The sequence below is a fragment of the Asterias amurensis genome, chromosome 12 (assembly GCF_032118995.1).
Source record: "Asterias amurensis chromosome 12, ASM3211899v1".
In the NCBI taxonomy this organism is placed as follows: Eukaryota; Metazoa; Echinodermata; class Asteroidea; order Forcipulatida; family Asteriidae; genus Asterias; species Asterias amurensis.
In genome coordinates, this window is record NC_092659.1 from 19124500 (window position 1) to 19142517 (window position 18018).

Below are 18018 nucleotides of genomic sequence, written 5' to 3' on the forward strand. Positions count from 1 at the left end.
AACTTGAAATGTGTGGGGAGTCTTGGGGGAGGGGGGGGGGGGCACAGTGAGAAATGCACAGGTGTATCCTTTAACCCTAAAGTGCGACTGAGTTAGAAGCCCTCATAGAATACATGCATGATCTAGTACTGGGTAACACAATCTACATCTCAGCATATATTATACATTGCTTTGGATACAGTTTCCCTGGAATCAATGCAAAGCATGCAGCTGCAATACTCGACTAAAGAGAGATGGATATCGGCATCGGATGCAGAAGAGAAAGATTTGGTAGATAAGAATGAAATAGAAGAAGTATAATAAACAGATCGGGAAATGATTCCGAGGGATAAGTACAACTGAATAAATCAATTTAAAGATGGAATTGTTTTTGGAACTAGAGGCATTGAACAAAGATCTGATTCTGGATGTGTTTCCATGGTTACACTCTCAAACCAACAAGTTTTTTACAACAGCCTGCATTAGATACAGATCAAATGATAACAACTCATTATTTCAACACTATTAGCACCAACTTGTTTGTATTCCTAAAGGAACAAACTAGTACAACCGATCCAAAATTATTATCGACTTTGAATAATCAGTTGGGGTATTCGGTAGCATCATTAGTATAGGTTCTGAAGAGGTAAGTATTAACAAAACCTCAACACAAGCAATTTTGTATGCCTTTCGAATATATTTTGTTTTTTTGTGTTTTCCAGCAAACTTGTTTATTACATTTGCCTGGATTTGTAATAAGCTATTATCATTGCAAGCATTATTCAAATCTAATTATAATAATACAGTTCTTTCAACCTTTTTATTGCAAATAATTGTAATTTTATTATGGTTCTGTGTTCTTATGTTGTTTCTTCTTTAAAGTTACATGGTTAAAAACATATGTTAAATAAATTATGTAAAACATGAAACCTTCCTAGAATTAATCCAAAATATGAACTACTTATGAACGAACCAAAAGACACAGCATAAACAGATGTCCCTGTTTCCTTCTATTCCTCCCCTAAAGGGTTTGAGAATTCCTGAACTTCCTGTCAAATTGTAAGAAAAGTCACGCATTTAGTCAAGACCACGGCAACCAGACTCCGTCTTAAACACACGGTAGACGGGACATGGAGGAAAGACTTGTTTTCATAGTGTGTTAAAGGAACTGCATGTAAATAGGCTAGGTTTCTATGTCAAGTACCCCTCCAATATGCCTTAAGGTTTTCACTGCACTGCACAAAGAAACATCTTAGACTGGGCGGGTCCACAGGGTGGGAAGGGAGGCTGGGAAGTAAGGTAAACTGGATGTACAGTACATTTACAGCGAGGACAAATTGACAATATTATCCCAAATCAAGACTTTCAGAGCATTGAATTGTTAAGGTGTCAACCACCGGTTCTTTTCAAAACCAACACTACTCTACTGGAGAGAAAATTATGGCGAAACCACAAACCTCTCCTAATATTTCAAGACTACCATAAGTTCACAATACATAATGAAACAAAACAATGGAAAGAAAATGTGTGCATAAAATTCAGGGTCGTATGTACCTGTTTTTCTCTTGGTTTTTTTTTTCATAATTATTAAGACAAGCAAGTTTAACTTTTCTCTCATTACATACTCTTACCTTAGTAGATAACTGCCTCTTTACTGTAATGCAAGTAATTTTTAAAGAGCAACGCACTGAAGTTACATTGATTTACATGCCAATATCCTTGCAATGATCCTTGCAATAATACTGCAGTATTTTCTTGTTCATAATCCTCATTGATTGTAGTGAAGTGTACTTTAGGGGTAACAAAACAAACTGATGAGAATGTGAACAAAACTGATGTGTGAGTTGTTATTACTAGTGTGAATGTGATGTGTGAGTTTTGGTTACTAGTGTGAATTACGCTGGCAACAGACACTGAGAACTTAAGAGAAATGTATCCAGCTGTAATGATTGGATGTACATCTGGCAATCTATACAGGGACGCCCAATAATTTATCATATTATTCTACAGTTAATGAAAAAAGTGTCAGGAAAATGTGAGCTTGTCATCTCATAATATTTATGAATATTGAGTAATAAACCACAAGGGAAACCGATTGTTTAGATTTTTAATATTGTAGGATTGACAAATCTGCAAGACTTGAACCTGTGACCTGTGGATTATCGTTCCGGTGCTCTTTTATTTGAAGTAATTTTAAGACCTAGTTTTAATAGTTTTAGTTTCAGGTACTTTGGTATATTTTACATAAGGTGCCTTTTTATTGTAAATACATACTGTCAGAAAGATCCATCTGCAGTTTTCCAAGAAAACAAAATTTGACTCTGGACTTCCTCAGATCGACTTCCCAGGTAATTTGAGCAAGTTTTAACGTAGGTGTAAATTTATCCGTTCGGGTACAAGCTTTTTGTTATGAGGACATTGGTTGATCATGAGGGTAGAGCAGTGGGGGGGGGGGGGGGGATCAATCCAAGGATTTACACCAATCAGCTTAGAAACGGTCATACCCCCCTAAGGGGTCTAGGAACCTTCTGCTCAGTCGTGAAGAAAAGACAGAAAGGAATTGCAAAAAGGGAAATTTGACTCAAAATGAATAAAAGAAGTCGGGAAAGTCCATTTCCTGATTTGATTTCTACTCCTGTGACTTGGTTGTGAACTTTATAAAGAGCTCTGCACTATTGAGTTGACTTCTTTATGCACATTTCTAGCATTTTTATTTATCTGTCTGTTTGCCATGAGCTTGCTGAAAGGAAAAATACTGCTTTTTAGTCGGCAAAATGACTTAATTTTAGTCTAGTATTAATTTGCTACCTGATACTCAAAATATGGACTGAAAATATTTTAGAGGGGGGGGGGGGGCATTACACAACCCTACACTCCCCTAGCCCTGGTCCAATGTTGGCGTCACAACCTGATGAAGGGCCAACACCATGCTAATAAGAATCGATCACGCTTATCATATGTCAGAACAGAGACAGCTCTATAGATTTGTTGGCGTGATCCCTGCTGATTTGTTGCAATGTAAAGTGGTTCATGGGAGGGTGATGTCAAGTTGTTGAGAAATATTTTAAAATGCAAAGCAATCCAGGTGATCCATCTGGGTTTGGTTTAAGACTTTATCAAATCGTAAGAGAAGATTCTTAAGAAAGAGTTTGCTAGGGTCAAATCGTTAGGCTATTACCCTTATCTTGCATGTCCTTTTCTATTTTCTCACTCATCCAACTTTCCTTGGTAGGGTCAAAATGTCAGGCCATTAACAATTTGTTTGCATTTGATACAATAGATATAATATAGTTGGTAAGTAGTTTGCAATAGCTAACTATGTTTTCTCACTATATCAAACTGTCACAGAAGCTTCTAATCTAGCTTTCGAAAAAGACTCTTCTAGGGTCGAAAAGTCAGACCATTAACTATGCATCTTTGGTTGGTAAGCAGTTTGCAACAGCTACTTCTATTTGTTCAAGATTCTACATTCTGTGGCAAACGTAGAAGTCTGAATGCCAGAAAACACAATATATAAGATAAAATCAGCACAATAGATAAAATGTATAATTAGCTATTTCTAATGAAACTCTATCTTATCTTCCCATTATTTTTTTATTTTTTTTGTCACCAAACTTTTCTTGAAAAAAAAACATCTCCCACTCAATACTCACAAAATCCTTCCGTTTGTTCACCTTAAAATAACACAGGACGATTTCAGCGTAGGTTTTTAATGGTGGTTCATGACCAGCCATGGCGCCATATGTTATTAGACTCAAGCTTTCCGATAGTTCAAGTTACCCGTCGGCTCTGCCCTCAAACTACCCCCACAAAACACAAAGATTAGACAGCCCAAGTCCAATATCACATTCCTCTAGCCTTACTGATAGTTTTCTTTTATTTCAGTCATAATAATGATGAAACCAAGACGGATTTGAGACAGACTTGTGGACGAGGCGGAGTAAAGATGGTCAGTTGAGGTGTTTCTTAGCCTCGGGCAAGACACTTAACCATGATTGCTTTGTCCTTTTGGATGGGACATTTAAGTCCTTTATATTACATGTGTGGGTCTTATAAACAATTATTTGTACTGAATAATATAGAACAAGAGCTGTGTCATAAGAGAGCAAGAATGTCCTCAGGGGTTTCTTGCTCCAGACAACCTTATTTTTTAACAATTTTCGTTTAAGATGCTTTTCTTTGTAATTGATTTTTCACAACAAGAAACAAAAACTCTGATACATTTAGACATGAGGAAGAAAAAGATATTGTGTGTTTGCTTTTGGAATTGGGGTAAATTTATATATAAAAGTAGGAGTATATTTTGGTGAGATATACTTGCTCCTACCTGCTTGGATTTAACTGGATTTATCCCGTTTGTTACACTGTGCAATCAAACTAATCCCCAATTCTACAACATCAACCAAGCTGTGACTAAATACTTGCTCACTTTGTTGAGAAAGGGGAATAATCTTAGATCTTAGATCCACCCCATCAAGATTCAGGGCTGTAATTATATGCACACCTGGTGTACAATGTGCATAGTAGTAGGTCACATGATCTGCTCCAATCAATCAAAGTGGCTCAACGAAGGAAATTGTGTACAGTATAACGACTAAGGGACTACTTTAAGAAATTGGGTTATTTAGAAGGGAACATTTCCGCAGCTGAATGTTTGCTTAAATCAAAACTCAAACCCAACACTGAAAGCTAAAGAAACATATTAAAAACATATATTTAATACTGCAGATGTCTAGTGCTATTTGTTCAGCGCTCTAGAGCATGCCTAAATGATATTGAAAAGGAAACACCTCAACTTGTGAAATGAGAGCTTGTTCAAATGTGTGTCATTAAGTCCTTATTAAACAGTGTTTCTGTATTATTAAAGTGTGTAGAGTGACAGGCAAAACCCACATGAAAAAAAACCATCATGAACAGTCATGAAACAGTCTTGAAACAGTCTCGTTCCTTTGCACTGTTATCGCAAAAAGAAAACAGACACAATATCACAAGCTAATCATGAAATAGGAAGAAACACTCGTGTGAGAATTTGAAGTAAAAATGAGCAACATAACACATCTTGAAACAGTCTTGAAACAGTCTCATTCCTTTTCGATGTTGACGCAGGTGGAAAGTGACATTGCATTTGAGCGACGTGTTGCTTGCTACAAGAAGACACAACGACTCCAGGAAACACTACGTGCAGGTGCTAGCTAGCTTCTTACCTCACTATATTTCCCTTGATACTTAGCGCGGACATGTGCAATTACACCACACAGTACACCCCTGGGGGTGTCTAGCTAGTGAAACACACCGACAGGTCGGTATGATCTTTGCCGCTAAACACATGGCGATATTATGGACTAGATGGGGTCTGCATAATGTGAATTCAAAGTACAATGTTTTGGGGTTTGTTTTTTAGAATGAAAAGAACATTAACCTCTCTAAGAAAAAAAAATGATATTACAAAATCTGAGATATCATTATGTAGTCCACTGGTCCCTTTTATTTATAAAATTATTTCTCAAATGCGGATTCTTTTTTCTCTCATGAAGACGAGTAGAGTATACCGTTAAAAAACGTTGAGACATTCCGTCTTTCCCACAAAAGAGGTTAAATATATGGTTATACTTGGAAGTTTACTATTTCTATACTTCTTATAGAAAGACAGCTTCAGAAAAAAATAAACAAAGAAAACCTTCAAGATAGTAAACACATATGTGGACTGTGTGTGTATATAATTATTTAAAAAACATGTTTGTTTTTTCTTTTTCTTTTCTCCTGAAGATGAGCAGAGTATACTATTCATAACTTCTGCACCACACCAGCTCTTTTCAGAGCCAAAACTCACACAAAAGAGATTGTTGTAACCGCAAGTTGACTACTTCTGGTTACTTCTGAAAAGAAAGCACTATAAGAAGAGGACTTAATGAGGAAGGAGGAACTCCTTATCAATACTCAGGATCATTAGGAAAATATTTCAACTTTTTGTGAACAATGAGAAAAATTCTTAAGAGGAAGTTTGTAAGAATGAATGGAAAATTAACCTCAATAAGAAAAAAATATGTGACATTTCAAGAATCTGTGGAAGCGTAGATTTCTTTTGCAGAGTTTGTTTGTTTGTAGAGTTTGTGTACAATAAGAAGAATTTTACAGTCAGAGTTTTGTGAGAATGAATAGCAAATTAACCCCTCTAAAAAAAAATATGATATTACAAGAATCTGTTGAGTCATGTCCACTGTTGGTTTGGTCAAAAAGTTGCCTCAGACTTTCAATACAACTTTCCTTTAAATATTATCAAAAACAAGAATTGCTGTCCTAAAATGGCTTACACAAAATAATTGATGAATCATGAAATGTATTTTGACTCATACAGTGAAGGGTATGTTTGTTAATCACTCTTAACATTAATGGAAATAAAAGCTTTTGGTTAAAAGCCTCCAGCAGATTTTGAGAAACATTTCAACCAACATTTCACTTCGAGGTAATGTGGTTTTAAGAAAAGGGAAAACAAATTAAGCCTAAAGTTTTAATCTGAGAACAATACAGTGAGTAATGTTTTTAAGATTGTGTATTCCTGCAGAGACATATACACTCGTAATTTTTTACTTTTTTGTTTGTTTGTGATACCTCAAAAGTGCAACCACCTTTTGAAATGAAATTTTCACATATTAGTTTTAATATATGCCTCTACATTTATATGAAATTAAAATATTAAAAAGGTTCCCAAAACCAAAGGTATACTTTGCGTTTAAATAATGAACAAAACGCTCCAATGACACATTCAAGACATGATTAAATGACATGCGCAAGACTACCTTAATAAGGGGGCCCACTAATAGCCTCCACACGCCTGCACCATTGATATCCCGATAGTGGAGTTTGTGTGCAGTACTGAACAGATACATACAGTAATTGATGAACCATGAAATATGTTTTTCGCAGTAATAATTCCTTTAATCGTCATTTAAAATAAATAACAGTTCTTGCAGACGAGGAATCTCTGCTCTCTCATCACAGAGAAGTTGTAGGTTAAAAAAACAAATTTGCCGTTACTTAGTGATTGATATAGCCTCATTTCAGGCATTTTGTCTCCCGGGAAAAAAAGACCAATCACTGATTAATCAAGACTGATTATAATGACTTCATGGTTGGACATGGATTTAAAGTCTTAATGTTGTTTTAAACCTTGGCATCGACACGTTTCTGTAATTAGTTTTTCACTGAAAGTGTCAGTAGCATTTTGTTTTCGTTACTGTAAGGTAAGGAAGTTTAACAAAGGCTTTAAAATAGCCACTAGGTATAGCAGGCCTGACACTCAATGGAGGCGACAAAGGTGATTTACCCCCATGGCCCTTGGTCTTTGCCTTAGTGCCCTTGAAATGCCCCTGTAGAAATGTACAATTTCCTCATAGGGTGCCCTTTACAAAAACGAAGAATGAAGGCCTGGTATAGCGTTGCAAATGACTTCAATGTTTGTTCAATAATGTGCAGACATTTTTGGAATCAAGACAAATTACAAGTAAGTAAAGTTTATGGTAAATCTTGTAAAAATCTCTGTTGTGAGTTGTGGTGGTTCTGAGAGGAGCTGGTTTGTTCAGCTCAACGCTTCAGTCTCTGTGCTCTGACCGTCTTCTGGAGAAGACAAATTATTATACAGGTCTAAAAAGAACGTGGAATTTGCACGTATTCAAATACTTTTGGGAAGACCGTCACAGGTTAATGGAGACTGCTTCAAATAATTTCATGCTTGGACACTGATGTCTTAATGTTGTTTTAAAACCTTCTGGTCGGCACGTTTCAGTAATTAGTTTTTGAGAATGACAAGCAAGACAAATTATATAGATCTAAATTTGAATAATTGATAAAGATGGATACTTAATAATGAAGAATTATGTCATTATTTCTGGGTTGATGGCTAGCAGAAGATTATTCTGAGGACAATAATGCTTGTATGAAAGTATGCCAGAATAAAGCAACAAAATTTCAATGTATCAAATATTTAACATTGTTGTCTTGTCTCCCAGTTTGTAGTTTATCTGTCTAGGCTGTCTTCTACAAGCCCATTTGGAATTTATCACTAAGTGAGCGTTTTATTCGTATTTATTTTTTCATTTTTTTAATCGAAGTCTTGCAAATGTGTAGTCTGTTTTACACTATTTTCTCGTGACCCAGATGGCTGATCGATCTCAAACTTCTACAGGTTTGTCAGTCTATCATTAAGTGCTCACACTGCCATCAACTGTTGTGTTAGCAAAACCCACTTCTGTAATGTTCCTTTAACAATGTGTCCAGTTTTCCTCGGTGTTTTTCTCCTGAGCTGCTGAAACAACATTCCTTTTGATTTGAAGTGCAAGAACCTGTCTCGTCCAACATGAATGACCACGCAACATGTTTCAATGACCTATCAACAAGGACACTACAAGTCAAACTCCCGTAGTAAGAAACAACACTTACAAGCTACAATCTTGTCTTGGCTCTACTCCTCTGACTGAGAATAAGGTCCTCTAGCAAGCTGTATGGCTGTGCCTAAAATAGGTCAAGACCCGCAATTACTATGTGCTTCTCAATTGCAAGATAAACACTGTGCCACTCTGCCGTCTTCGATTGCGAAAAGATGGGCCAGGAACGCATGCTAAAACGGTTTCTTGAGTGTATAGTGACGACACTTTAGTCCTGTATCCATCATTTTGGTACATCCAGAGTCCTTCCTGAAGACTATTAAAGAGAACGGTGTCAGCTGAGAAATATTTAACTTATTTGGGTAGGGCTGGATGCTGTCAATGAGTAAAGGCATGCCTGATGCTTCACGAAGGCAATGAAGGTGGTTGCCTCGTGCCCCCTGGTCATTGCCTCATAGGGTGCCCTTTTACCAAGTAGAAAACGCTTTGCTGCCTTTGCCCATTCAACATCGAAGCATCAGGCCTGATAAGGGTACAGTACCCAAGACATCTGCTTTCTGAGAGTAGCGGTACAACTAGATGTTGTTCCAGCCAGAACTGAACACAGCTCCTAGCAATACCATTGTTCTCTGCAAGGTCCAAAATCCTACTTGAAAGTAGAATTTTGTTAACATTCAAGTGACTTGGGTTAATGGACAACTAATTTTAAAGTTAATTGTAACTTTGCTTACAAGTTTCAGAGATGAGTCAAATCATAACTGTTGTCTTTAACTACAATTGGGAATGGAATACACTTGATGTAAATTTCCAGCAATTATTTGTGACTAAAAGCTATATTTAGTTGAATCAGTGAGATTTATTAAGTTCGATATTACTCACCTATAAACAGTTTAATTGTAAAATACCGTATACAAAACTTTTCTTGGAACTTGCTTACCTACCTAATGAAACCGTTGAATGCTTTTACTCAGTCGAGCAGTTTCCTTACCGGTAAACAACTTTATTAAACATTTGTCCCTGAAGTTCTTTTCAACCTTAGCATTTGATTTTCTCCTTCGCAAAGGTGCTTAATTTTATAATCAAATAAACTGAACTGTAATTGCTGTACTTTACCACCACTTTGTAGCCTGTACCTTCACAGGGAATTCTGGTCCGTCGTTGTTGTCTACAATTTAATTTTCATGATTAGCTTTAGATGAAACGTTTAGAGGAGAGGGGTTTTAAACGTGTGTAAAGCCAAGGGTGATTGTACAATACATGTTCCTGATATGTCTTTAGGGACTCCATGGACTAAGGCTGACTAGTCGACAGATTTTAATGAATTCATCTTGGGGGAACCCTGAGGGGGTTACTAAGACATTTTTTTTTTTCAATTCTAAAGTGAAGAAATAATTACGTGTTATTATCCAAGCGTTGCTGCAGGCAAGGATAGAATGTGTAAACTTTTTACAAGTCGTATTTCCTGAATTAGAGGGAGAAATATGTCACTCATTCAAATGTTTTATTCTGGGCCTATTTTACTGGTGTAATTTCACAGAGCAGCTTAAGCACAAAAATAGCTAACACAATTATGCTTACCAGAATATGGTGACCTAGTTTTATTTTCAATTATAAGCAGTGTTTTCTACTTGAGTAGCTCCATGAAATTTGTCCCTGGTAGAAAAGTTACACATATGTCCAATAAAACCTGTAAAGTGAAATATTAAATCAACAACAGACATTCTCTGTTTGCCCTTTTGAAATTTATTTCTTATACTTTTCCTGTAGTCGTCAACAATCAATATACGCAGTCAGTACGTGACAGGTTACCAGTGAAGCATAGCGCCGGTGTCTTTCCCTCCTTTCCTTTGATGTGACCGTGCATTCCAAATGTGTTGGGTTGAGACGTTGGAGACAATACTACAGAAATATCAACACCCAGGGAATGAGTCTGTGCAGCATTTTTTGCAGAGCAAAATATTTAGACTAAACTTGTTTTGTGCAAAAATGATTGCTAAATTAACTAGGTAAATCACATGATGCTTACAAATTCCAACTGTTTTTGTCAATAAACTTCAATAAAGAAATATGCTATTAGTTACAAGTTCAGAGTTAATAGTTGCTCAAATTGCAGGTCTGTTTATTTTAGTTGTTTGTATTATTTTGGTTCCATTTATTACATTTGTTCTTCTCATTGTTATGAGGTTTTTATTTATATATATATATAAAAATATTTTTTTACTCCATTATTTTTTGCTAAGTCTAATCTGTTTAAATTAATTAAATGTATTTATTATACCAATTTGTCCTTAAGATTATAATGTGTTTATAATTGATTTGTTAAACTGATTATAAATTTTAGTTGATTTTATTTTCATTTTTAAAAGCTTTTTGTCAACATATTTTTGTTTATTTCTTTATGAATTAATTTTATATAATTTTTTGGGGGGAAGGGCTAAGATAACTACAATAATAGATGTTCATAGTTGACGTCTGCGCTTCAATTGTAGTACAAGTAGATATAAAGCATTTTTATTATTACAAGACTTCTCCGTCTGTAATCCTGGCCTTGATTGGAGATTTAGACATCGTCGTCATCTTTATCATCTTGAGAACGAGGAGACAGATTCCACTTGAAGTAAAGATGATAATCATCAATGTGTCTAATGGCTCGGACCAATCACAAGGACTTTGTCTTACTCCTTCCTCCATGGTCTCTCAGAGAGGTGGACAGAGTGTCTCTAGGTCTTATGAAATAGTAAGACACTAACGGTAAGCAACTGCCAAGACGAAGACAATGAGAGGTTAGTATCCTTACAAGATTGTTAAATGTGAAAACAAATAACTGGACTATTAAGATAAGATGGTAAAGCAAAGATGAAGACAGCAAGGGTGGAAATTTTTTCTTAGAGAGGAGAACAGAGTATGAAATAATAAGACAATAACAGTAACATGGTGAAGCTACGGCAGATCCTAATACAATTTATATCGTTGCTAAAATTTGAGAAAAAAAGAAGTAGGACAATGTGATGGTGGAGAGGCAAGAATGGAGATTTTTTTTCTCAGAGAGGAGAACAGAGAATCTCTAGGTCTTATGAAAAGATAAGACAATAACTGTAAGAAACAGCTAGGACGCAGACTATTAAAGGTTTGTATCGTACAAGATTTTTTAAATGGGAGAATTAAGTAGTTGGACTTTGAAGTTAAGATGGTACAGCAAGCATGTAGACTGCTCAAAGTTTAAACATTAACTTACTAAACCAACATCAGACAAAGGGACAGCCAAACCAACAACAGACAAATGGACAGCCAAACCAACATCAAACAAATGGACAGCCAAACCAACATCAGACAAATGGACAGCCAAACCAACAAACAACCCATCCAAGAACCCATCCAAGAACATCTTCGACGAACATGACACGATCACCATCACTCTAAAGTTTCTCCTTCACAGTCTTCTATTCCCTCCCTACGGAAGGCAAGAAACAAATTATACATCAGTTTCCACCTCTCCTCCATCATTTTCTTTCAAAACACAATTTGGTTGGCACCTCATAGAATCACCTGCTTCATTCCAACTGTAATAACAGTCCTAAGAGGCAACAACCTTCTCAAAAAACTCTCCTGTGAATGGAAAACGCAGAAAACCACTGTTCTATAAACCCTCAGTTGTCTGCTAGAGTTTTATGGCCCAAGGTGTTGGACTTAGGTGTTTCTTAACTCATTGCCGGACACGTGCGGAAGAAAGAAACTCCTGCAGATGGACAGGAAATGCTAATATCCGTTAGCAACGGCCGGTCTTTGGCCGTTGTCGTCGATAACGATGAGAGGAAATTCTAGCAATTGATTTCCTATCAGCTGGATACTCTGCTTGTATAACTTCACTGATTGCTCCTTGGGCGATTGAGGAGCGTTTCACTTTGAATAGAAATCATGTCAAGTTTAATACAGGGAATTGTCTCCTTGATGTTTTCTTTGCCGACTTTTTATTGCCGCTGTATTGTTCCACTAGACATGTCAGGATTTCTTGATGCTGCTTTGTAAAGCAGGTCATTTATTGTAAAGGTTAGTTAAATAAGGCAGTCTTCTGAAAGGTTTGGAGACTTTAAACTTTCAGATACCAAATAATGCACCACAAGGGAAACTGACTGGGTAAGCGCTGGCATATTAATCCCGAGGTCATTGGTCCAAATCCCGCTATAGTAAATTTGTCTTTGTTCAACATCAAATCATTTAAAACTTTCACTTTTTAAGTATGTGCAGTAAAAGATAATCTCTTACTTGGAATTTTTTCTTAAAGTCTTTTCAAAACTTTTAGACTATTATAGGAACTATAACTAAATAACGTGCACCAGTCCAGCATTCTCCTGAAGACGAGCACAGTATGCTGTTTGATTTGTCGTGACCACACTGGATCTTTTCAGAGCAACACTCCTCCAAACGGAGATTTACACACGGTTGTACTTGAAGGTTATCCAAGTTTCTATCTCAACATGCAAGCTTTAAACAACTTAATAATCAAAATATCTTAATAATCAAATCTCTTAACAACTAAACAGCAATGAAAACAACCATAAGGAAAACAAATAATCAACTTAATTCTATGAAGCAGTCTCTTGTTTCAAGTAAAAGAAGCAAAGCAAATTGGAGGGAAATGGAATTGATAAAATTATAAGAGAAAACACTTTGACATTTGACGAAAGTGACCCTTAACCAAGATGTTCCTTGAACTATTTTTCAATTGACGTACCTGAGTCACCATTGTAGCGCAGTGTCCATGATCCAAGCACAGCATGCCCGCAGGGGATTGTGGGTAATGGCATTTGTTGTCCTTCACCGTAATATTGACTCGTAATCCCAGGCGACATTTGAACAGAGGATTTGGGGTCGTTACTGAAACAGAAGAGAAAAATAGACGTCATATTTGCCATTTAGTGTCAATTACCAGGGTCCAATTTCATAAAGCCTGGAAAAGCACAAAAACATGCTATGCACAGAAAAGTAACGCTTAGTATTACCAGCCAACATTAAATAAGTTTAAATTGTTCTGACTGGTGCCCCACTCCATTTTTGCTGATCAAAACAAAAATCAAGCAGTATTTTCTGCTTAACAGCTTTATGAAATTGAGTCCAGACTAAAGAGCAACCAATTAAGTTCAGATTGATAAAGTGGTGTGTGTAACCTCAATGGACCTGGGTTCAGATCCCTAAGCATCAATTGCAGTGTGTGTTTTCAGTCACTGCTTGATTACGTGGGTTTCTCTCCTACATCTTAAATTCTTCCTAATCGTCTCCTCAAGATGCCTTAAGGACGATGCACTACAGTGCAAGGCACTATGGCTCCCTTGTTTCATTATCAGTAATAAATGATAACAATATTTATGTCCTCTTGCATATTATTAATGAGTTTGCACCATGTGTATAAACCTCCTGAGATGTGGCAGTATGGAAGTTACACAAGTGCATGAGTGAAGAAAACATCAAATGTAGGTCTAACCATTGTGAAGAATGTTATTTTGGTTTACTATTAAAAACTCAATCTTGAATCAGTATTTTCTTTTATTTTCGGCTTTGTTCTAGATCTATCACTTTTCCACAGAAACTTTTACTGTTTGTGTGTTGGTTAATAAGAGAAGATTTATAAAACATGCAGGAGGCAAACAATAGTTGTGTACTTTCCAAATCACTCAAAAGAGAGATTTAATTGTTTACATTATAAGCAAGACACTACTTGAAACAACAAGATTTTCTGGAATTCGGTAAAGATGACAACAAGAAGAAAATATTATCTAAAGTATCCAAATCAATTCATCTAACTGACCAATATTTTATCTCAAGCATACCCTTCATATAATATATCAAGATATAGTTTACTTAAATAGTAGTTCGGCTTTGAGGCATTGCAACTGAAGTATTCCACACCACTCACTACGCGCAATGTCCTGATTCACATGACGTCATTGCGTCTAAACTGTGTCATTGACATCACTTTTTTACCGTCACTTATTAAAGTTGACAATTGAAAGGCCACTGCTCCCATTAAAACGAAGATCGCCGCTTTACAATTCCCATGAAGATGGTCATGAAAACACTCTCCAGTGAGGCTCCACAATTCCACATGTATTTCTAGAACCTATACTAAACTTCTCTCCGTAGACCCTAGATTTCAAGCGGCTCTCCTTGATGGAGGACGACTCCGTTGTCTTAACAATATTTCCTCAACTAACAAGTTTTCTACATTGGTTCTGTCAGGAGGTCTTTGACTCTTCTTTTCTGCTGAATCTTGTTGATGTAGTTGGATGAAGGGGTAACCCCCCCCCCCACATGCTTAACTTTCTTTAATTTGAGTTCAAACTAGTTTGAGTTGCTGTAACTTTGTATCAACAGTTTATGTTATTTAACTAGCAAGAATACAACTGCAGAACCTTGATGTAGTCAGATGAAACTGGGGTACGGTTTTAAGAAAGGAAGTTTTCTTTAAATTGAGGTCTTGTTGGGTTGAGTTTAAAATATGGTAACTTTGTATCAAGAGTTTGCGCTTGAACTATCAAGAATACAACTGTGTGCTTTCTGCCTTGCTCTCTCTCTCTCTGTATTCATGTACTTTTGCTTCTGTTACACTTTTACACCTGTTTATGAGTGTTGTATTGTCACTTAGCTTTCGAGAAAGACTCTGCTTGGGTCGAAACGTCAGGTCATTAACTATTTGTTGCATTTATACCATAGGTCCGTTTGGTTGGTAGGCAGTTTGCAACAGCTTATTATATTTTCTCAAGAAAACAACTTGTATATATTATATTAAATGTATGGTCAATCTGAAAGCCCAATCTCTACACCATTGTGAGGGTAAATCGACAAACATTTTCAGCAGAGCTTTGCACCTGTTTGCGTTCACAATGTCCCCTAAATCAGATGATAACCCTCAACTAATTAATCAATCTATTTATAACTCTTAGCTGAAGATAACACGATCGCACCATCTCCCCTCACGGGCAGGAAACTATAACAATATTTACCTGCAAATTCAATATCCTTACTATAGCCCTTCGTAGTTCAATCAATATGAGATGCTGAATGACCAACGTCCCCCCCCCCTCCCCCTAGCTGTGGATGGTATTTAATAAAAGCCAAATTAAACAGGTTAATGTCTGCTATCATGATTATAATATAAACAAATTTAACCTACTCATGATCACTGGTCAAATTATGGATGATGAGCAGGCAACTCTGGGGGTCAATGGATGGGAATTGTGTCAAAGGGAAAAGATTGATAAAATAGTTTTATGAAGGACCATGGCTTATTTGACTGAAGATGTTTTCAGTTTTTACAATGTAGGTATCAAAAGTAACTTAAATGTCTGAAATATACATCCAATACATTTGAGTATTATACAACATATGATTAGCAAACACATCATTCTGAACATCAGGGTCTGTTAGAAATTACAATTAGCATAAAATATCAATCTGAATATAAAAATAAGGCATTATAAATTTCTTTTCTGGTTATTGCTGGTCCACTTGCAGGATGAGTGATATTACCTTTAATCTTCGTTTGTTTATTTATCATCAATTTATCTTTTCTAAGGTTTCAGCTCAGTTGACCTATCTCATGTATATTTATCTTCTTTCATCTTTTCTAGTTTTCAGTCCGTGTTGCCCATCTAATGTCTATTTATCTTATTTTATCCTTTCTTGTTTTCAGGCCATCTCAAGATTTCTATTTATTGTTTTCATCCAATAATCTACATCTCCTCTTCCTTCTTATCTCCCCCTCCATCCTTCTCTCATCAAACTCTCATCTAAACCTCATCCCACATGGGGGTCATCTTCAGACAAATTGTTGCCGCACCAAGACAAGCTTTTCCTTGTAATCGGAAGATCCCCATCCAACAAAAAAAGGCACTTAGGGATCCTTAGCTACAAAGTTTCATCTAAACAGAAGAGGGAATCAACATCGTTGATCAATCAACATTGGCCGGGAGTACTTCAGGAAACGATAAGGTAGGATAGAACATCTGCCTGGACAACGAGAGACGGCCGGACCGATGAGAAAGCTAAAATATTGATGCAAGCAGGAGGGCAGAAGCGTGATAGCGTCGGGATTTATCGACTTAAACCGGGGTACGACCGGTATCCAGAAATAAATCTGTGTGATTGCTTCACTGAGACTAAAAATGGAATGTTGATGTAGGAAATACTCTTGTTTGGGCTTAGACAACTGAGCTGTAATGGGCGTCATGGTAATTGGAGAGTTTATATAACAATGCCAGGGAAATGTCCTCAGGAAATACGAGAGAACAAATCTAAAAAACAAACTCGCGTCGTTTCATGCATACACTGCAATATTATGTTTAGATAATCATTACAGAAAATTGCAAGGTTTTCTTCATTATTACTGATGATTGCTTATAATGTAAAACAAGGAATGTAGTTAGCACTTAAAACTAATTAAACAAAAAAAACTGCAAACTTTCGCACCAACAGATTGTTTTGGTTTTTTTTTGTTTTTTTTTAGGATTTTGATATTTGGGTTAATAAAAACATATTATATGTTTTTACGTGGGAGGATGTTAATATTCCATCCACAATGTGGCCTATTTTGGTTGAGCGATCCATCTTATTTCCTTGGTTGTAAATTATGTTTTCAAGCTCAATTTTATTCCATCAGTAAGCAGACATTTTTTGCTCAGATGCCTCTTAGCATCATGCATAAAATTCATCCACCACGCTGCTTCAAAATTATGTCCAGGTCATTCCAAGTCAATGATGATTTGTCGTTGCATTGTCAGTTCATTATTCATGTGGACATTTTATTTGCAAAGAGTCAAAACAGTTTTATACAACAACCGTTTTCTCAATTGTGATGATTTTGGCAATCTTGGTCGGCTATTATTGACAATCGTTTTTTATTTGTTTTTGTCTGAATGACCTGGTGGCAGTCCTTAGAGATTAAGTTTATCCTGTTTTAAGAAAACATATTTTATTTTTTATCTTCTCTGTTTTTTAGGTTTTGTTGGAAATATGTTTCAATGCAAAATGGGCTTTGGTAGCAATATAAAAATTGCATGGAACAAACTCATTACGCAGGAAACACTGAATGTTAAAGCGCCTTTAACATCACTGAAAGACGGATAGCCACTATTATTATTATTTGTATCATTAAATTAGGGTCTGTTACAACAAGAGCAAATCATCGTCAACTGTTTAACAGCCTCATCAACTTCAGCTTGGTAAGTTTGGTATTTGCCACTTTGTCTGAATTTCTCGTTATAAATCTAAAACCAAGCCCTCATAAAATCTTTCGTTGCTTTAACGAATCCACAGCTTCTGCCTCGTAGCAAGTCAATTATAACAATCAAACGGAATACACATATCGTTAAATTTGGATCTGTTGCAACAAGAGTAATTCATTAACAGCCTCATAAAATTCAGCTTGGTAAGTTTGGTATTCTCCACTTTGTCTTAATTTCTCGTTAGTAATCTACCTTCCCTCATTACTTTAACCAATCCACAGCTTCTGCCTCGTAGCAAAGTTTCCACCCAGGCAAACCTGATCGTGTTATCAGTAGATGCAATTCAATTAAAAGGTTTGTCTAACGGTAGAGGCGTACAACGATTCCTATCCACTGATCCTAATTGTTTCTCTTGATTTAATTACGCGTTATGACGCTGT

At 36.3% G+C, this 18018-nt stretch overlaps 1 protein-coding gene across 1 annotated transcript in view; it reads right to left on the minus strand.

Moving 5' to 3' along the window:
- The window catches only part of LOC139944886 (uncharacterized), a 68132-nt gene that overhangs the window by 16936 nt on the left and 33178 nt on the right, over positions 1-18018 (minus strand). The window contains exon 5 of the mRNA XM_071942039.1: positions 13093-13235. Within this exon, the coding sequence (XP_071798140.1) occupies positions 13093-13235 (143 nt within the window). The remainder of the gene's footprint in view (positions 1-13092; positions 13236-18018) is intronic.